Source organism: Pelophylax lessonae (assembly GCF_965119305.1).
Source record: "Pelophylax lessonae genome assembly, chromosome: 4".
NCBI classification, from domain to species: Eukaryota; Metazoa; Chordata; class Amphibia; order Anura; family Ranidae; genus Pelophylax; species Pelophylax lessonae.
In genome coordinates this window covers 306,332,495-306,355,070 of record NC_138771.1, presented here as the reverse complement: position 1 = coordinate 306,355,070, position 22,576 = coordinate 306,332,495, and the positions used below count along the sequence as shown (strand labels likewise).

Below are 22,576 nucleotides of genomic sequence, written 5' to 3'. Positions count from 1 at the left end.
TACAGGTGTGAGCGGGGGCTGAGTGCGTTAAGGTGTGAGCGGGGGCTGAGTGCGTACAGGTGTGAGCGGGGGCTGAGTGCGTACTGGTGTGAGCGGGGGCTGAGTGCGTACAGGTGTGAGCGGGGGCTGAGTGCGTTCAGGTGTGAGCGGGGGCTGAGTGCGTTCAGGTGTGAGCGGGGGTTGAGTGCGTACAGGTGTGAGCGGGGGCTGAGTGCGTACAGGTGTGAGCGGGGGCTGAGTGCGTACAGGTGTGAGCGGGGGCTGAGTGCGTACAGGTGTGAGCGGCGGCTGAGTGCATACAGGTGTGAGCGGGGGCTGAGTGCGTACAGGTGTGAGCGGGGGCTGAGTGCTTACAGGTGCTGGATTGGGATGTCTTTTTGGGCAAAATATAATTCTTTACTGCTAAATCTTGAAAGCACTGATGACTTGGAATACACTTTTCATTTTCATATATTAAGTTGTAAGATTGATAAAATAAAAGTGTGTGCAGTGAAGAACTCAGTGGGATAGCTAGTTGGTGGATTCGGTGGGATGGCCCGGGGGGGGGGGGGCAGGTCTAAATCTGTGTAAGGGGCCCCACAATTTCTGATGGCTGCCCTGAAAATAGGGGTTTAGTTAGCACACAATTTCACATGTGAAAGCTGCAAGGCCCCTTCATGGCACCCTGTAACTCCTAACTCCTGTAAATTTATGAGAGTCTCCACAGTGGAAGCACATGCACTCTAATGGATAGATAGGGGGCAGGTGAGCCCGAAGGCAGCCCAACCCTCCTTAAAGGCACTTGGGGGCACAGTGGATGCCCAGCTCATAGCACAATGGCAGTAAAGGCATCCAGTTTGTCCATTCACCAGTATACATCAACAACAAACAAAATGGCCCCTGCCCCCATCTATAACTGGCCTTTATAGCAAAGAGCACATGGAAGGGCAACACAAGCGAGATAAAAAAAAATGAAAAAATTCCCAGCTCAATTCATCAACCAGTTTGCTTACCAACCAAATTAACCTAACAGTATGCGTTAAAAACAGGGGTTTAGCTAGCACACATTTGCAAAAATATCTATCCATTAGAATGCATGTGCTTCCACTGTGGAGACTCTCATAAATTTAAAGGAGTTAGGACTGCAGGTAATACAGGGTGCAGTGAAGTGGCCTTGCAGCTTACACATGCGTTTGCAAATGTGTGCTAGCTAAAACTCTGTTTTTAACACATACTGTTAGACAGGTTAATTCAGTTGGTAAGCAGACTGGTTGGTGAATTGAGCTGGGATTTTTTTCTGTTTTTTTTCTCATAGGAATAAATAAGGCTGTAGCACATTTAGTATTACAGTACTAAACAATTAAATATATATTTTTAATTTTATATGTCTGCACAAACAAATGGCAGCTGGGATCAGATGAAATACAATGGGAATTACCTGCAGCTGCCATTTCTATACTACCAGTCAGAAAATGAAAATGAACATCCATTTGGTTGCAATGAGAAACCAATACAGTTTGAATGTCTTTTATAAAATAATAATAATAATAATAATAATAATAATAATATACATTATTTATCTTACTTGCATCAGATCTGTTTCTCTTTGGACTTTAACAGCAGTGTCTAGTCTGCCCAATCGTATAAAATATTCCATGGTAAAAGGTTGTTTAGAGATTTTCCATTGGACCCTCTTTTTATATGCGTGCTGGGCAATTTGCTCCACAGTCACCTCATCAGGTTCATTTCCTTCCGACTCCTTTATCTCAGCAATTAGGTGATGCCGGGCTGAAAAACCATTAAGGCTACAAAAATAACAAAAAATACATTCACTATTTTCGTGTCTCTAATGAACAATCATAGATGTTTGAGGAACAATGACAAGCCACCGAATGTATACTGTAACTGACGTGTATATTTAGCATTTTCTAACAATTATTAGTGACTTATTAGGCAGTATAAGGACCTTATTGCTTTGCAAAGCTGGGGTCACTGTGTTTAAATCTCTCCACTATCTTTATGGGGGATATATGTTGTCAGTGCCAAATAGAACAATGGAATTTCAAAGTAAACTAGATATGCCAGACAGACTCTGGGGATATCAAAAAGAGTGTCTATGACAACGATAAGCTGGCCATATATGGATTCAAAATTTGGCAGTTTCAGCAGGAAACGGATGAATTTTAGTCCATATATGGAGACAGTGGTTGTACAGACATTGATCTACTGATTGACTTCTGTACAACCAGCCTGTTGGATAAATGTCATTTGATCAGTGCCACTGGCTATAGCCTACAGTGCTGATCAGTGTATTTTAAAGGTGGGGAAGTCTCCCCACTGTCTCAACAAGATAGTTCAGCAGGACAGACTCCATGTGGATGGGGGAATCAGGTCAGGTTTTTTTTTTCTTCAACCTGCTGGTTGAATGAAAAAATGGAATCATGTGCTGCTTGAAGAATCTTGAGGTACCACCACACAGCAAGTGTCAGTGTGGGAGACAGATTAGTGCAACATTTGAAAACAGGGACATGAATTTGGGGCAAGAGCTGTGTGCAAAGACACACCGAGGCCAGGTTGTCCATAAGGACACTACGTGCTCATTGCAGCTGAGCTTCCTCCCTGCTGCTGCAGAAGATTTTTGGAGCTGGATGGATATAGCTCAATGGGGATTCAGAAACACTAATTCCCCATCATTCATCTATTGACAACAGATCACCTGCCATGGGCTATCTAGTCTGCTCACTGCCTGCTTTCAATCCCTAGGAGAGATCGGACCTGATGGGGAACTGGTCCCTCTGTCTATTAGCTCTGTCCGCTTCCAGTATCACTGGTTGCTAAGAGCCTGTCAGCTTCCCCCGCAGCACAGGAAAAAATCACTGTGGGGGTATTTCTTGGATGGGGGTAGGGGTGGGGGGGGGTGATGGAAGATTTCAAGTAAGAGAGCAGCCATCAGCACTCAAGACACTCATCATTCATATACAGTAAGTACCGCCACTGGTGTTGGTCCCGGCCTATAGACAAATGATGGTGGGGCGTGACATTAACTGTTCTGGGTGGACGTCATATGAAGCCCTCCCCAGAATGTGCCTAGTGTGAGCCCCATGCTTCGGCGCAATCTGTCACACAGCCACAGTTAAAGAGAGAACACTGTACTGAGCTGCTGCTGGTAACATGTGATTGCTACAGATCACACGACAATTGTACACAATGGATGGCTTCCATTCATGCCATTCATTGTGTACTATTGTGTTGCTCGCTGTGATTGGTCATAGTGATCACATGGTACAGACAGAACCAATCACAGCCTATCTGTACCATGTGATTGCCTGTGGCCAATCACAGACAATTACATCAATACACTCTGAATGAATCAACTTCATTCGGTAAAAATTATTGTTTATAACAGTGATATTCAAGCGATCATATTGTGTAAAAAAAAAAAAGAAAAAAATCCTGATCACCTCCCCATTGTAGTACAGTGTTACTATACTATGACAAACAAAAAAAATGTATAAAAAAGAATAAAATTTAAAAACAATTACTAGTCGGTGTACCTGATCACCACCACACCAACTATATGATGACGCTATGCAGCACTGGTGACAGTATGTAATTAAAATGAAAAAAATAAAATAAAATTCAGATACTTTTTGTTTTTTATTTCCAAAAAATTGTGACAAAAAAATTACAACTTCAAAAAACTCGCCATGCCTCTTGCTAAATACCTTGGACTGTCTTCTTTCCAAAAAGGGGTAATTTGTGGGATATTTGTTCTATCCTGTCATTTTTGGGCTTCAAGAAATCAGACAGGCCATCAGCACATCACTTTTCAGATATATATACACCATAGATTGTGGGTTCTATAACCTTCCTACAGACTAAATAATATACACTGAGTTGGATTATTTTTACCAAAGAAATGTAGCAGATTACATTTTGGCCTAAATTTATGAATAAAGATTATTTATTTGCAAAATTTTTTTAACAGTAAAAAAGAAAACCGCGTTAGATTTTTTGTATTTTTTTTTTTATTTATTCAGAAAAAATTAAAAACCCAGTGTTGATTAAATACCACAAAAAGTAAGCTCTATTTGTGTGAATAAAATTATAAAAAATGTCATATGGGTAAAATGTTGCATGACTGCACAATTGTCATTCAAAGTGTGACAGCCCTGAAAGCCGAAAACTGGCCTGGGAAGGAAGGGGGTGAAAGTGCCTGGTATTGAAGTGGTTAACAATAGTTGTCATTTATTCACGTTGGAGATTTCCCTTAAGGCTAGCCTATTTATCAAAGACTCCACGCAATGGTTCTCCTGGAAGTAATAAAAGGGGATTTATAATGTATATAATGAAGTTTATATGGCACCTCAAACTTCTCCTCAGGAAGGTATTCTCTATCTGAAAATGACAGTTTTACTGAGACATTTACATATTCTCAGATGTATTTTTCAGTGATGGATGAGATTAAATAAGACAATTTTACAGCTTCTTGTTGGGACTTACAATTTCGAGCAATCAAGCAACAGCTGTGCTTTGCATCGTGTGAGATTGGCTTCTTCTGAGAACAGAGAATGTGATTTACTCCAATCCATTTTGTGTAAGTAGTGCAGGAACAGCTGCTCGGAGACAATCATGATGTGACCAAGAAGACGGCGGTGCAGACGCTGCTTTTCTCTCAGATTTATTAGAGTAGTACACAGAACATCTGGAATACCATCACAGGCAACTTTCACCTCACTTAGAATAATCTCCTCCTGTCCAATGACAAATTGAACGGGTGATTAGCCATGACAAGGAAACCGCAAGTCTAATTCCAGTCTTTTTTCATATTTTGTAGAAATGTATTGATGGGCAGTACAAGCTGCTATCACTTATGTCAGGACATTACTAGCAAATTAAACGTGATCAGGGGAATTGAATAAAGCATGTACGTCTGGCAGTGGTTTCCTTTACAACTATTTGAGCCTAATTTAGGAAAACTTTTCGGTAACATTATCAACACAGGCAACAAATTCAGGTAGTACTAATTACCTCCACTTTGCTTTGGATAGTACTAACTACCTCCACTTTGCTTTGGGTAATACTAACTACCTCCACTTGCTTTGGGTAGTACTAACTACCTCCACTTTGCTTTGGGTAGTACTAACTACCTCCACATGCTTTGGGTAGTACTAACTATCTCAGCTTTGCTTTGGGTAGTAATAACTACCTCCACTTTGCTTTGGATAGTACTAACTACCTCCACTTTGCTTTGGGTAGTACTAACTACCTCCACTTTGCTTTGGATAGTACTAACTACCTCCACTTGCTTTGGATAGTACAAACTACCTCCACTTTGCTTTGGATAGTACAAACTACCTCCACTTTGCTTTGGGTAGTACTAACTACCTCCACTTGCTTTGGGTAGTACTAACTACCTCCACTTTGCTTTGGGTAGTACTAACTACCTCCGCTTTGCTTTGGGTAGTACTAACTATCTCCGCTTTGCTTTGGGTAGTACTAACTATCTCCGCTTTGCTTTGGGTAGTACTAACTACCTCCACTTTGCTTTGGATAGTACTAACTACCTCCACTTTGCTTTGGGTAGTACTAACTACCTCCACTTTGCTTTGGGTAGTACTAACTACCTCCACTTTGCTTTGGGTAGTACTAACTACCTCCACTTTGCTTTGGGTAGTACTAACTACCTCCATTTTGCTTTGGGTAGTACTAACTACCTCCACTTTGCTTTGGGTAGTACTAACTACCTCCACTTTGCTTTGGATAGTACTAACCACCTCCACTTTGCTTTGGGTAGTACTAACTACCTCCACTTTGCTTTGGATAGTACTAACTACCTCCACATTGCTTTGGGTAGTACTAACTACCTCCACATTGCTTTGGGTAGTACTAACTACCTCCACATTGCTTTGGGTAGTACTAACTACCTTCACTTTGCTTTGGGTAGTACTAACTACCTCCACTTTGATTTGGGTAGTACTAACTATCTCAGCTTTGCTTTGGGTAGTACTAACTACCTCTACTTTGCTTTGGGTAGTACTAACTACCTCCACTTTGCTTTGGGTAGTACTAACTACCTCCACTTTGCTTTGGGTAGTACTAACTACCTCCACTTTGCTTTGGGTAGAACCAACTACCTCCTTGTTATTTTGGCAGTGATAGATTCTTCAAGAATTATCGCAAGTTTACAGATTAAGAAATGTGTAGTAATTACACTGGACAGCACAGTGGCTAACACTTCCACCTAGCAGCACTAGGGTAGTCGGTCCAAATCCCAACCAGGGCACTACCTGCCTGGAGTTTGCATATTCTCCCTGTGTCTGTGCAGGTCTCATCCCACATTCCAAAGGCATGCTGGTAGGTTAATTGGCTCCTGTCTAAAATGTGTATGTATAATTGGGAGTTAGGAACCTTAGATTGTAAGCTCCTTGAGGGCAGGGACTGATTTGAATGTACAATAAATATATATGTGTAAAGCACTGCGTATATTGAAAAAAAAAAAAAATGGCTTTACACTTTCCCATAGACACACTCCTAAACCTTGTGGACAGCCTTCCCAGAAGAGTTGAAGCTGTTATAGCTGCAAAGGGTGGGCCAACTCAATATTGAACCCTACAGACTAAGACTGGGATGCCATTAAATTTCATGTGCGTGTAAAGGCAGGTGTCCCAATACTTTTGGCAATATAGTATATATATATATATATATATATATATATATATATATATATGTATGTATATGTATATTGGCCACCTACTTACCTTACTAATCTGTATTCAGCACCCAACTAATCTAATATGTGCAAAGTGTCTTTTTCTGAGGGAAATTAGCAGGCCATACACTAGTAGAATTGTATTTGAAAATGTTTGTTGGATTTTCTAATCATTGGAGTCAAAGCGAAGTTTGTATTCAACTACAGTGATGAGAAAATTTGAAGAAGCAGGATAACATTTAGTTAACAAAGTCCATTTGTTTCAAAATCGAATGTTAAATTCAAACAAAATTTTTAAGTACTTTTGAGTGACATTTGTTAGGTCATCAGCTGTACTGAGAAATCGTTTAATAATAAATCTACCAGTGCATGGCCAACTTTAGAGTCAGGAATAACTGCAAGCAGATATAACCAGTAAAAGTGCTGAGACCTATTAGGTGCCTGTGACTAATTGAAGTTACAAGCGATTACTCAAAGCAAAATATCAGTTTACAATTAAGCCTGCTACACACAGCTTAAATTGTGGCTGATTGGGAGAATGAAAGAAAAATAATAAATTCCCCCATCCACGCTAACAGCATGCATGGAGGAGTCTCATACTTGCGGCAGAAGTGACGAGTGTGGTTGAAACTTTCGGCAAGTTGAAAATTTTGGCAGTACACCGGCTATTGTATTCAGGCAGCCCCGGCACTCACGAAGACTGATAATGGCTGATAATTTTCCACCCAGCAAGTTCAATTTTTAGAAGGAATCCGCGACAATTTGAGCTATGAGTACCTTTAGTCTTTAGTGAGGGGAAGCTATGATTCTACAATACAGGAAATATGAAATCAAGTGCAAGTAAATTCTAATTACACTATTTGATAGAACAAAAGCAATAACCCATAGTTACGATACATACAAATACTTTCCGGACATCTGTGGATCCAGGAGTAAATGGCAATAGTTTATGTAACCTTCTTCTAACCATATCACAAAGAACATCTGGTGATACAGTGCGCATGTCTTTCATGAATGGGGCGGCTGGATGTGCATATACCTCATCTGCTCAAACAAAGAAAATTTAAATTAACATTTTAATAGAGCTAAACTCTAGAACAAGCTCTTAGGCTACAGTCACATGGCAGTTTAGCCACATAGAGTTTGCTGGGTTGCATTGCATTGTGTGCAGTCAAATGTCTGACCCTGGATGCGCACTGGCTGCATCTCAGATCGGATCAGGCTGTAATCACATGTAATTACTAAGATGACCCATAGGTTATACATCTGTACTCATGATCCTGTTTACGCAAGTACTACTGTATACCCATGAACAACTTTGAACAGCCATTGATTGCTATGGCCAGCTGTACGCAGCCCCTGGGGTGTGGAAATACGCCTGAATTTTATGTCATTCACAGCCCCAGATACCCACAAGCTTGAGGCCTAAATTATCTAAATACAGTACTGTGCAAAAGTTTTAGGCAGATGTAAAGAAATGCTGTAAAGTAGGAATGCTTTCAAGAATACTGTATATCAGCCCTTTAAAATTTCCACTCGCCTGCTCACATTTTGTGAGTGGAAATTAGCTGAGGGCCAGTGTGGTGGAGTCGCATTGGAAGGGGTTCGGGCACCGCCGGGAGGCAGGTTGATGGGAGTCGATTCTCCTCCCAGCGATCGGCCAGGGGAAGGGAGAAAAGTGGTAGAGAACTGCTGGCAGGATCACACAGAGAGGGGAACTCCGCTGTCAAACAAAGTCCTGCCTCCTGGATCGGCTTCTATGATAGACAGCACACTGGTCCAATACTGGGAAATTGAAGTAGTGTGAAGTCTATCATAGGAGCTGGTCCAGGAGGCTGGACTTTGACAGCAGAGTTCCCTCCGCTGTGTGATCTGGCTGGCTTACCTCTTCCTCTCCACTCCCGGAGAACCAACTCACTGATGAGCACTGATAGGCACTGATTGGCTGCATTGATGGGCACTGATGAGGCTGCACTGATGAGGCTGTGTTGATGGGCACTGATAGGCTGCACTGATGGGCACTGATAAGGCTGCACTAATAAGGCTGCACTGAGGGCACTTAAGTATGAGGCAGCACTGATGGGCACTGATAAGTTGCACTGATGAGGCTGCACTGATGGGCACTGATATGCTGCACTGATGGGCACTGATAGGCTTCATTGATGGGCACTGATAAGTCTGCACTGATGAGGCTGCACTGATGGGCACTGGTAAGCTGCACTGATGAGGCTGCCTTGATGGGCACTGATGTGACTGCACTGATGAGCACTGATAAAGTTGTTGTTGTTGTTAATATTTATTTTTGTAACTTAATTCAGGATAAAGCATTTAACAGTGTAATTTCATGAGATATTAAATGTGGGTGCATTTAAGGCGGAATTAGAGGTGGGGCAGGGTATGGGTTGGGTGGGGCAACTGTTGAGGAGTAACTCTTAATGCCTGGCTAGTTGCTCATGATTTGAAATTTTAAACCCTGCTGTATATATTTTAATTGTTTTTGTAATTATTTTTATCAATTTACAATATGCAAAATGAGCAACCAGAAAAAAATCTAAATCAAATCAATATAGATGGCGTGACTACCCTTTGGCTTAAAACCAGCATCAATTCTTGCACACTTGCACATTTTGTATACTTGCACAAAGTCAGGGGATAAGGATCCCCTGAAGACGTCATCTGTACCAGACGAAACATGCGTAGGGTGGGGCCAGTAGCATATGATGTTGTACACCCGCTGTTGATCCCTGGAGTGGTGTGTTTTGCCTGTGTTACTCGAACTTTTGTGAGTATACAGTTATCTACTTTAAAGTATGCCTAAAGGCAAAACTTTTTTTTTAATTTTGGAGAGAGTGGAGAGGGATTAGAATGCTTATCAGTTTTTATTGCTGTCTGTGTCCCCATTAGGGAGATATACCCTCTTAATTTGTCCTGTTTACTATTATCATTGAAAGTGAACATAAAACTAAACCCCAAATTTTGGGTTGTCCCCAGATAATTAATAGAGGGGAAAGCTTCCAATGGAGATGCTAGCTCTGGTGACCTAGGTGTCCCCAGGGATTTCCTTTATTTTCAGGGATTTCCTCTCACTTCCTGTTTGGCTATGGGACAGAAAGTGAAGGGAAATCTTCACACAGGGACACAGATGGCAAAAAAATCTGGCAAGGGTTATAACCCTCCCTTACTCTATCCAAAAGGAAAAAAAAAGTTTTGCCTATAGTTCTGATTTAATAAATCATGTGGTTTTAGCATACTACTTTATGGTCCTTTGTTCTTTCTCCTACCCATTATTACTTTGAGGTGCTGGCTTTGGATAACCAGTGAATGACTGTGGAGGCGGTGGAGTCAGTGGTATCTTGAATGGTGGCCCCCCAATTGGATGATTTCTGTGCTGTTGATCTTTTATCATTTGGAGATCATTACTGTTTGGTAAAGGAACTGTCACACTTGGCTGTGAGGTGGTTTGGGATTGTTACATATGGACTTTTATCATTTTCAAGATTTCACATTTGGATTTTTATATATTTCTCTGTTATGCATAAGTGAATTATATGTTATAGGACTGTCATTTCACCATTTATTTGATGCACATTGTTAATTATGGTTTAATATGGGTTAATTTTATTTTTCCACACACATATTTTTTTTATTAAACCCTACAGAGATATTGGTTTTACACACCTTTTAGATTAATTATTTTTTAAAAAACAATGGCCTGGAAAGCATGATTTTACTGCAATTCACTTTTATCACATATTTCTTGAACATTCTTTGAATATTCAACATATCTTCTTCCAATTTTCCCTAAAATTAGCCAGCTTAGGATACTGTACCGTTGCAAATGCTTTCATTGACATTTTCCTTTATCTTCTTGTCTCCTGTGTGCTTCTCTGGCTCAATGAGATCTGCAATAAACAGAATAATAGAGTATTTTGTAGTCACCATGATTCCCTGGGGTAGCCCTGTTCCAAAACAGCCCTATTTATATGCTTACATCCAGCTTCACAGTAAATGATCTTGCCCTTTTGTTGAATGCATCATCATACAACCAATTTTTACAAATAGTATTGACCAACCAAAATAGCTCTTCACCTATACAGAATCTACACGATTCAGGAATACAACCCTTTATGTATAGATGTATTTATAAAGCTTCCCATACATAATCTCTTCTTTATAACAAATACATAGTGTACGTGTCATATCTTACCCATCTCACTTGTATGGTTTTAGCATCAGTTGCTTTCATTTATAGTATTATTTATGTTGTATATATATATTTTTTGGGGTTGTTGAGTTTAAAGGATAAGTTTACTTTTTGAAAAAAAATAATAAATGCACGTTTTTTTGCAGGTAAAAAATGTTCATTTATTATTTTTTGTTTCAGGTGTCCCATTTTGCACCAAAATGTTGTAGGGCCCTTTTTTCCCTGCACCTAAATCTTAACGCATGGGTGTGAACACCTATGCAATGCAATTCTGGCAAGCATTGCATTGCGGGAAAGTCGGAGTTACTAAAATAGAAGAGAGGTGATTTTTAGCTAAAAACGCCAAAAACTCTGAAAAACATCAATGCAAATAAAGCTAAAAAACGCTGAAACACTCACTACTGGCGTTTTTATAACGTCTTGTGTGCATGAGGCCTAATACTTTTCCATTTCTGGATATGACATCTAATTGATGAATTAGTTGTCATATCCAAATAGTGCTGTCAATTCAGCAAGAGTGATATGATATAGTAACTATTGATTATACAGGTAGAGGTAAGCAAACCTTTTCTTTTCGGTCCGGTGCGTGGAGTTTGGTTGGGGAATAAAGTGAGGGGTTTTAGGATATCATTGTACAGCTGATGTAATCTGTGGACATCCAGACTCGCCTCTGTGGATGGTGAAGTGTGTTTTCTGTTCTTAGGGAAAGACTTCAGACCTCCAGTGTCATTTACCATGTTTGCAGTAATCTGAAATACAAATGTCAAATCAAATCTAAAACAGAAACTCAGTGAAGTCTACATACAGCTACTAAGATCATTATAATGATGTCCTGGGATGTCAGTTTTCCAATGTTCTGTTGTGAGCAGTGCCCAGCAGACCTGTCAGTCTTGTGGCTGGTCCACTGTAGACTTGCAGTCCATTGATTACTTTCGCCTGCACCATAGCTGAAGTTCCATACCAGGGGTTTCAAACTCAATTTAATCACGGGTCGCATCAACATTATGATTGCCCTAAAAAGGGCAAGTTGTATCTGTAAGACTGGATGTCCAGAGCATCCTCTACATCACAGTGCACTCCCCTTCTTGTGCTGCTGCTGGGAAGAAGCTGTAGGCACTGCAGGAAAGCAGAAAGTACAGGGTCTGGAGGAGGACCAGAGGAGAGCTGGAGCTCTCCTGCAGCTGCAGGAGAGGTGCGAGGGCCACATGAAATGGCCTGGAGGGCCAGATTCGGCCCACAGGCCTTGTGTTTGACACATGTGATCCATACCTCCATACAGACCTGGGGATGTGCAGGAGTCTTTGCATTGCCCCTGGAGTGGTTGCAATGCTCTGCAGGCTTCAATGCAGAATTTTAAGGATAACTCCACTTTCATGGGGAAAGAAATAGCAAATTAAGAAAAAACAATATAGTGTATACAATTGCAAAACAAATCATATTGTAATTGAATGTTATTAATAATTACATTTTCTTTTCAATCTGCAGCTGTTGTCTTTTTCTGAAAATGCAATGCCATATGGCTACCTGGAGGTGTTGTGTACACAGAATGTATATTGACCATAATGTCCTGCTGTGTGATTGGCTCACCAATTTTCCCAGAAGTCTGCCTAATGGGCCATACAAACTATACAATTGTCTTTAGATTTTTTCCTTTAGATTTACCAAAACCATATAATATGTGGTCAAATATAAACACTTTAAATGTATATGCAATCAGGCAGGCCCTTGCACTACATAGTTGAAGGTAAATCTAAAGGAAATCTAACAACAAAAGTTGTATAGTGTGTATCCAGCTTAAGATACAAGTCAGATTTCTGGCATTTTTTGGTGAGATACTCCCAATAGGAACATGTCTAAAGGGATGCAGGCCCAGCAGATTTCCTCATAAATGCTCTGCAGCTGCACAGCTGAATGATAATTATGAAAACACTTCCATTAGACCCACTCAGCACAGAGGAACAAACAACGATTTCTTCAGAATAACAAAAGGTAGGAATCTGCAACAAAGTTTGCTATAATCCTTGCAATGCACATAGATCACCCAGAGGGGAATGTTTTTTTCTCAACAAAAGTGGAGTTACGCTTTAAATGAATGCACATTCTTTATTTTGGTAGTGTGTGAACACTTATCACCTTTTTTGTAAATGGTGGACAATCCCTTTGAGCAAATCTGTTACTCTTCCCTGCACAAAATAGTTGTGAGGTTGTCTCAGTATGTCATCTGGTCTGCTAAGGACACAGTCGTCTAACTTCTTTTGGCCCTTTAACCACTTGCCGACTGCCTACATGGACAGTACTGCGGCAAAGTGGCTCCTTAAGGTCTGGTGACGTATACGTAGGGTCCGATCTGTCCGCTGCAATGTCGCAGCCCCGCAAAAAAAAACGCAGATTGCCGCCATTACTAGTAAAAAAAAAAAATAAACAATAAAAATGACAAATCTTTCCCGTAGTTAGTAAATGCAATTATTTTTGTGCAAACCAATCAAAATACGCTTATTGTGATATTTTTTACCAAAAATATGTAGCAGAAAACAAATTGGCCTAAAATGTAAAAAAATTTTGATTTATACATTTTTTTTTTGGGAATGTTATATATCAGATTGTGAAAAATATTGTTTTTTTTTTTAAATTGTCGCTCTTTTTTTAAAAAAATGTAAAATCGCACAGGTGATCAAATACCACCAAAAGAAAGCTCTATTTGTGGGGGAAAAAAGGACATAAATTTAATTTGGGTACAGCGTCGCACGACCGTGCAATTGTCCGTTAAAGTAACGCAGTGCCGAATCGCAAAATATAGCCTGGTCAGGAATGGGGTAAAATCCCTACAGGTACATTCTCAAGATATTTGAGATGCTGAAGTCTTTCCAAGCCCCCCATTTAGCTATGAATTTTGGGTATTTCTCCTGTAGTCTCGCTGTCAATTCCTCTATACGCATAATATAAATTTGTTTGGACACCCATACTTTAATACTGGGAATGACACTAGAATTCCAATGTCTGGGTATGATAGCCCTGGCTGTGGCAAAGATAAAGCATGTTAGGCCCTTCTTAGCCATCTGTGGTGATCCTGGAAAGATAGAGAGTAAGGCCAATTCGGTAATATTCTTATCTTAGCACTTCATTTTACAACTCTCAGAGCTGCTGGCCCCTGCTCTCTTAAGTGCCGCTTCCCTGAACTTCCAATCCTTACAGGAAATAGTTAATAGTGGACAGTGCAGTCTAAAGTCAGTCATGTAGCTACGGGGGAGTGGCTTGGAGAGGGCGTGAGATGAGGATGTCTGAGTGAAGCTCCCCGTTTACCACGCTCCCGGACCGGCCCGACAAGGTATCGTCAATGCGGCATGCAAGCAAGTAAACTGGCCAAGTCTCGCCCGGTGACCCGCTCAATCAGCGAACGCTCACGAGTGGAGAGGCGCCACCCGCAGAGGAGATCTGGAGATATACAGCAGTATTTCTATCATCAACTGCCTGATACCTCCGAAATTAAAATGGCGGCGCCACGTGCAGGCACACAAACAAAGCTAAGCATACAAGGAATTCAGCATATAGAGAGAGGGGAAAAGCTGCCGGAAGAGACTATAGGCTCGGGGGTGAACATAGTGAAGGAAGCAGGACTAGACCTCACTATACAACAAGACCTGGCGGGCCCTGATATCAAGGATTTATTAAAAGCACTTCCCACAAAAGCTGAAATCGAGGCGCTGATCATGCGGATCGAAGAAACACATCGGGCAGACATGCAAGAACTTCGCAAGGACATGCTACATCTATCAAATAGAGCTGCCGCAAATGAAGCGAAGACCACTGAAGTTAAAGAACAAGTGGATGATCTAGGTAAAACCACAAAAGCGCTATATGAAACCTCCATTAATATGCAATTGCAGATGGAAGATTTAGAAGACCGGAGCCGGAGGGGGAATTTGAAACTAAGAGGTGTCCCTGAGGAGGAAGGGGAAAACCTACATGAGAAGGTGAGAGACATTTTTCAGAATCTTTTAGCCCCCACCTCCCATCCAATGTCCCCCATGGAAATAGACAGGGCCCATAGAACTTCGGGGTATAGAAGTAAAGACCCCAACAGGCCCCGCGATATTGTGTGTAAAATACACTATTACACACAGAAGGAGGAAATCCTCCGCAAAGCATGGGACATGGGTTCTGTTGAATTTGCAGGGGCCAAAATAAAGATACTCCCGGATCTTTCTAAAGCCACTTTGTACCGCAGAGCCCTATTACGGCCAGTGCTGGAAAGAGCAAAACAGCTAGGTTTCGGGTATAGATGGGGGTACCCTTTTGCAGTGACTTTCTTTAAGGAACGTAATTTTTTTGTTCTACGCACCCCAGAAGAACTACGTAATCTATTTGATTTTCTTGGTACGGAACCGGTGGAGGTACAGGACTGGCTTGTAACCCCTCTAAGAACAAGGAGGTACCCAAGTGGGGGGCCTTGGGAAAGGGGGAGGAATGGAAATAAAGTGGCTCACGCCTAAAGTACCTGGATAAAATAAATGAAAAGGATGGACTTTTTTTGGGTCTTTTTTTTTTTTCTTTTTTCCTTTTTGAGGGGGCCCCTAAATCCCTTTTTTTGAAGGGGAAGAGGGTAGTTGAACAAATATATATATATACAAATATACTGATGCTTTGCCCTTCTGGTAACCCTTTTCTTTTTTTTTTTTGGTGTTTTGAGAAAATTCCTTCATCCCTTCCCCCCCCCCCTCTTTCCTTTCTTCCTTTTTTTAAGGAGAGGACAGTATGAGGAGGTCTGTCCCCTAATTTTTGAAGACAGATACACACCACCTCCACCCCCACCTTGCTTTTTCCTATTGTCTTTTTTTTTTTTTTTTTAAAAAAGGAAGAAAAGTGAGGAATTTTTGAGTCCCTCGGATAGACTGTGGACATTTATGTGATTATATAAGCCGAAAGAGGGTTGCCTTTTTTTTTTAGGCCTTGAATTAGGATGTTTAATTTGACTGTTTTTTTTTGTTTGGTTTGGTATTTTTCTGTAGTGTGGTTTGTGATTTTTTTTTTTTTTTTTTTGAGTTTTATTGAAGGGATTTTTTTTTTCTTTCACGGGGTAACGAATAAATGTGTGGATATCTGCCTATTAAATGGCGGGTAAATGGGCAGATAAGAAAGGGGAATGGGATATTCACAATTCACAAACAACAATATAATTCAGGCATACCCCACTTTTAAGTACGCAATGGGACCGGAGCATGTATGTAAAACGAAAATGTACTTAAAGTGAAGCAATACCTTTTTTCACTTCTCAATGCATGTACTACATTCCAATAGTCATTTAGAGGCATAACTGATATAAATAATGCATTGATAACTAAAATAAACATAATACAGAACAGTATTAAAAAAAAAAATTGTAAGCTTGCCTTGCCCTTGCTTGTGACAGGGACCCACAGTGCACACCTTGGCCTGCACTCCCATCCCAGAGCAAAGTAGGCTTAGGTGTTATCAAACTATACCTATTTAAGCCCCTTCCAGTTTGGCCACACCCAACTGTTGGCGTGGTGCACTTCACATGCTGCCATTAAAGAAGCCCCTCTGCTCAAACCTACCCCACCCCCCCCCCAAAAAAAAACTGGGTGCAGTCAGTAGGGTCTCCCTGAATTTGATTTTCAAAAAGTGGTCACCTTATCATAGCACAGCCTAGAACATAGAGCCACAAATACACACAGCTGTTTCCAACTTCTTAACATTGGCACAAGTAATGGAGGTAAAGGCTTCTATGGGCTCGGCTTATGTAACCTGGCAGGCAACTCACGGATGGCTGGTGGTCAACTCCAAGCTGTCTGTGGGCATATCTCGCAACACCAGGGTATACTGCGGCTGCGCGGCGAGCTGTCTGTGGGCGTATTCTGGGCAGGAACCTGGCCTCTCGCACCTCCAGGGTATACTGCGGCTGCGCGGCGAGCTGTCTGTGGGCGTATTCTGGGCAGGAACCTGGCCTCTCGCACCTCCAGGGTATACTGCGGCTGCGCGGCGCGGGAATGTCGGAACGTCCGTACTTGCGAGGCACTTTACGTACACTCTCGGGGCATGTCCGTACTCGCGAGTGTACGTAAAGTGAGTGTACGTAAAACGGGGTATGCCTGTATAAAATTTAATGCGTATCTTAATTTACTGATATTATTTTCATTTTTTTTACGTAAAGACACAAAATTATTTAGATTAACCACTTTACCACCGGAGGATTTTGCTGTCTTCCGTCCAGGCCACTTTTTGCGATTCGGCACTGTGCGACTTTAACTGACAATTGCGCGATCGTGCGACGCCGTACCCAAACGAAATTTACGTCCTTTTTTTCCCACAAACAGAGCTTTCTTTTGGTGGTATTTGATCACCTGTGCGATTTTTACTTTTTGCGCTATAAACAAAAAAAGAGCGTTTATTTTGAAAAAATAACAATATTTTTCACATTTTTTTATATGAAATTCCCCCCCAAAAAAATGTAAAAATCAAATTTTTTTTAAATTTTTGCCCAATTTGTTTTCTGCTACCTATGTTTAGTAAAAAAAATCGCAATAAGCGTATTTTGATTGGTTTGCGCAAAAGTTATTGCGTTTACTAACTAAGGGAAAGATTTCTGTCATTTTTGGTGTTTTTTTTTTAACGCGTAATGGCGGTGATCTGCGATTTTTTTTGCGGGACTGCGACATTGCGGCGGACAGATCGGACCCTTGACTGACATTTTTGACACTTTTGGGGGTACCAGTGACATTTCTACAGTAATCAGTGCTATATATATGCACTGTTACTGTAAAAATGACACTGGCAGGGAAGGGGTTAATTTTATTGGAGAGGGAGGGGTTAATGTATGCCTGGTGCTTACTGACGTGTGGGGGGGGAGGTGACTGTGTGACAGAAGGACAGATCGGATGTCCAGCTATGCTGAACACTCCGATCTGTCAGTCCCTGTCACTATGGAGATCCGCCTGCTGTGTTTACATACAGCGGGCGGATCTCCAGACTCGATCCCCGACGATCGGGGCAGAGCAGCGGCAATCGCCGCTGCTCCTCCGCTGGCCCGACTCCCGCTGTGAATGAACACAGCGGGAACGAGCCTCCGGCGGCGTGCGAGCGCCGCCCACAAGGGGCGGAGTCCAGCGACGTAGGTCTACGTCGCTGGACGGGATCGCGGCACTTTGCCGCAGTAGCCTCCATGTAAGCGGAGGTAAAGTGGTTAAACACTTAACGGTTTAATAGGACCCCATTAAGAGGTTCTAAAGAGGGTGTTAGAACACAGGAATAGAAGGGGGTTTGTGGGGTTTTTTTTTTTTTTTCAAAACTAAAACACTAAATTGTTTAATAGGACCGAAGTAAGAGGTCCCTTAAGAGGGTGAGAGAACACGGTGACAAGGGAGGTCTTTCCTTTTTTTTTTTTTTTTTTGGGAGGTGTAGAGGTTGGAGGAAGAATTGATTAATAGACGATAGATCAGGGTATCAAGAAGGGAGGGGGGAAATAGTAAAAGATGTAATGGATATGCCCTGCTCCATCTCTCTCCTTTACTTTTTTTTTTTTTTTTTGCCGTAAGGTTTGAGATGGGGGACATGAGGGGGAGGGAGAGGGATCGGTGGAGGAAGCGGAGGCGTATGAAGAAATGCCATTAGACTTTGGAAAATACCTGGGTCGGGACCCGGGAGTGTGAGGGGAGAGTTCCTCTTGTAGATATTTGTGTTTGTATCTTTCTTTCTGGATATTCTCTAGCCTGATCCATCTATAACCCCATTTAGGAAATTGCTCAAAGAGCCAATAGAAACTGGAAGAGCAACTCAGCGTAAAGCTACATTAGTGACCCCTTATAATTAAGGGGCCAAGCAGGTACCTTCCCCCCCCCTTCCCCTAAGCCCCCGGGGGGTGTTTTTTTTTTTTTCTCTCCCTTCTCTTCTCTTCTCTCTTTTTAAAATGGAAAATATACAAATTTTATCTATTAATGCAAAAGGTCTTAATGTGCCGGAAAAAAGGAAAATTCTGATAGACGACCTGAAAAGATCAAAGGTCGACATTGCTATGATACAGGAGACACATTTTAGAGAGGATAAATGCCCAAGGCTAGGTAATAATTATTTCCCTATAGTTTACCATGCAACTAACTTAGAGGCAAAATCAAAAGGGGTGTCCATCCTGATATCAAGGAATCTACCTTGGAAATGTAAGCAAATATTGAATGACCCAAATGGTCGTTACTTATTTATAAAAGGGACGATACGGGAGACCGTAGTTACATTAGCTAATTTGTATGTACCAAATATAAAACAAGATGGATTCCTTGGTAGAGTGATGAACATATTAAATGAGTTTAGAGAAGGACAACTTATAATAGGAGGAGATTTGAATATTCCCCTGATCCCAGCAGAGGATACATCACGGGGAATATCTTCAATCCCCTTAAGGGTACAAAAAAAGTTCTCCAAAATATTACAAGAAGGTCAATTAATAGACGCATGGCGTCTTAAACACCCAGGAGAAAGATATTACTCATTTTATTCCCCCCTACATCAACAATATTCCCGTTTAGATTATTTTTTAATCCCTCATAGTCAATTACATGCTATAAAAGACATAAAGATGGGGGTAGTGACTTGGTCCGACCACGCCCCAATTACAATAACTTATGAGCTACCAAATAAAAGAGAAAGGAGAGAAACAACCTGGAGACTGAATGAAAGTCTTCTACAGGACCAAGAGACTATGGCAGAGGTTGAATCAGAGATTGAATTTTTTTTCCGGACTAACATTACAGAAGATTCAGACCCAGGTATAATATGGGAAACCCATAAAGCAGTCATACGAGGGATACTAATCAAACATGGGTCTAGGATCAAAAAACAACGAAATAAACAATTAAACTATCTACTCCAATCCCTAAATATAGCAGAAGCAAAACATAAGCACGCGCCGACAACAGAGGGTAAGGAGGAACTCCTAAGAATAAGAAAGGAAATTAATGAACTTTTAACCTATAAGGCTAAAGCAACAATTCAGAAAACTAAAAAGAATATCTATGAATCAGGTGATAAATGCGGAAGGTTATTGGCAAGATCACTTAGAGATCAAAAATCGTCGTCATATATACCACATATAGTAAATGACGCAGGACAGAAATTTAGTTACCCCAAACAGATAACCCAAGAATTTAAAAAATATTACGAAACATTATATAATTTAAAAACCCCGAAAGTCTCACAGATGCAGATGGAGGACTATGTACAATCCTCACAAATACCACAATTGTCAGAAGAGGAGAGTAAGATCTTAGATTCTCCAATCACAGTAGTAGAGATAATGGAAATTATAAAAAATATTAAAACAGGGAAAGCACCCGGCCCCGATGGATTTACTATACATTACTACAAGAAATTAATACCATACCTGAAAGAATTTATGAGAGACATGTTCAATACATGGGGTGCAGGGAATAGTATTCCCAAAGAAACCATACATGCACATATAACGGTGATCCCCAAAGAAGGGAAAGACCCCTCCTCCTGTAAAAGTTACAGACCAATTTCGCTACTGAACACCGATTTTAAAATTTTTACAAAGATTATAGCAGTAAGATTACAGAAATACCTAACAAAATTGATCCATCTAGATCAGGTTGGTTTTGTTCCAACCCGAGAGGCAAGGGACAACACGACTAAGTTACTGAATTTAATACACATAACACACCAGAATAAGATACCAACGATCCTGCTCAATACCGACGCAGAGAAAGCGTTCGACAGGGTTAGGTGGGAATATATGTTTGCTGTCCTGCGCCATATAGGACTAGGAGAGAAAATGCAAAAGTGGATAAGACAGAGTTATTCAACCCCATCGGCTAGAGTGAAGGTAAATGGAGTTCTCTCTTCAGAATTCTCAATTGTAAATGGAACAAGACAGGGATGCCCCCTGTCACCACTCTTGTTCGTATTGTCATTGGAACCCTTTCTCTGCAAGATACGCAGAAATTCTGACATATCAGGTATCAAAGTGGGGAAGGCCCAATATAAAATATCAGCGTTTGCGGATGATGTCCTATTCACGATTACAAACCCAAAAATATCACTTCCCAATTTGCTACGTGAATTGGAGAATTATAGTATTCAATCAAACATGAAGATAAACTTCACTAAGTCCGAAACAATGGGATTAGAATTATCAGAAGCACTTCAACAACAATTATGTGTAAATTTTAAGTTGAATTGGACAAAGAAGGCCCTAAAATATCTAGGGACACGGATTACACCAAAAATATCACAATTATTTAGCGCAAATTTTAAACCCCTATTACAATCAATAAATATACTATTGCAAAAATGGAAAGGGGGAATGCAATCATGGATAGGTAGGTGTAATATAATCAAAATGAGTATCCTACCAAAGTTTCTATACATGGCCCAGGCACTCCCTATCCATATCCCACTTCGTTTTTTATCTCAGATCGAAACTAAGATAATGAATTATATCTGGAAATCAAAACGTCCAAGAATAGGAAAAAAATACCTTTTTAAATTTAAGAGAGAGGGGGGACTGGCAGTTCCGAACTTGAGAAAATATTACCAAGCTATTCAACTAGGAAGAGTGATAGACTGGTGCCGTCATGGGGAACATAAGATTTGGCCAAACTTAGAGCAGGCACAATGCGAGATTTTACTGAAAAGAGCCCCATGGTGCTATAAGAATTTACCAGCAGTAATTAAGAGCCACCCAACCATAGGAAATACGTTAAAAACTTGTGTGAAAATATTCCAACAAGAAAAACTTATACGAGAAAATTCTATTTTGTATCCAGTATTAGGGAACCCCCACTTTGAAATAGGATGTCAGGACAAGAAATTCAAGATATTAGCAGAGAAAGGAATATTCCAGATATCAGATTTTGTCTCAGAGACAGGATGGGTAACTATGGAGGAATTAACAGATGCCTCTGGCTATTTTTGTTTAGATTTTTGGAGATCAATTCAATTACGCCACTTTTTAGGGACATTGCAGGTACCATCTCAGGAGGATAAAACTGTTTCACCATTTGAAAAATTATGTATCCAGAAGGGGATTCTGGAACATACAATATCTAAATTATACTCCTTGATAATGTTACCAGCAGAAAGGCGCAAATTACCGTTTCTGAAGGAATGGGAGAGGGAAATGGGCATCACATTTTCAACAGAACAAGAAAATCAAATAATACGGTCAGTATTTTCAACCTCAATGTGCGTTAAAATTCAAGAACTAAATTACAAGATCTTTACCAGATGGTATTATACCCCAGTTAAATTAAACAAAATTTCTGTATCAAATACTGACCGCTGTTGGAGATGTGGGACAGAGAAAGGGACAATGTTTCACATATTCTGGACATGTTCGAAACTAGAGGGGTTTTGGGAACAGATTTGGAGGATAACACAGATGATTATGAAAGATAACTTCCCCAAAGAACCGTCCCTCTTCCTGCTACACGCCCCGAGTAAACCGGTGCAAAACTATAGAAACTCGATTATGCCCCATCTAGTAAATGCAGCAAAGTTATGTATATCCCTTAGATGGAGAGATATCGAGCCACCTAACATAAACATGTGGGCGAGGAAAGTGGAAGAGATAAGCAATTTGGAGAAATTAGTATTATACTCGCGTCAACAAAATGATAAATATGAGGAGAAATGGAAACAATGGAAAAATTATA

General features: G+C 40.8%; 1 protein-coding gene across 1 annotated transcript in view; it reads right to left on the bottom strand.

The window, feature by feature from the left end:
* CCDC87 (coiled-coil domain containing 87) overlaps positions 1–22,576 on the bottom strand; it is a 110,454-nt gene that overhangs the window by 81,454 nt on the left and 6,424 nt on the right. The window contains exons 2-6 of the mRNA XM_082256952.1: positions 11,461–11,644; positions 10,522–10,593; positions 7,593–7,735; positions 4,483–4,733; positions 1,565–1,784 (exon numbers count right to left, since the gene is read on the bottom strand). Coding sequence (XP_082113078.1) covers positions 1,565–1,784; positions 4,483–4,733; positions 7,593–7,735; positions 10,522–10,593; positions 11,461–11,632 — 858 coding nt within the window. The 5' untranslated portion in view covers positions 11,633–11,644. The remainder of the gene's footprint in view (positions 1–1,564; positions 1,785–4,482; positions 4,734–7,592; positions 7,736–10,521; positions 10,594–11,460; positions 11,645–22,576) is intronic.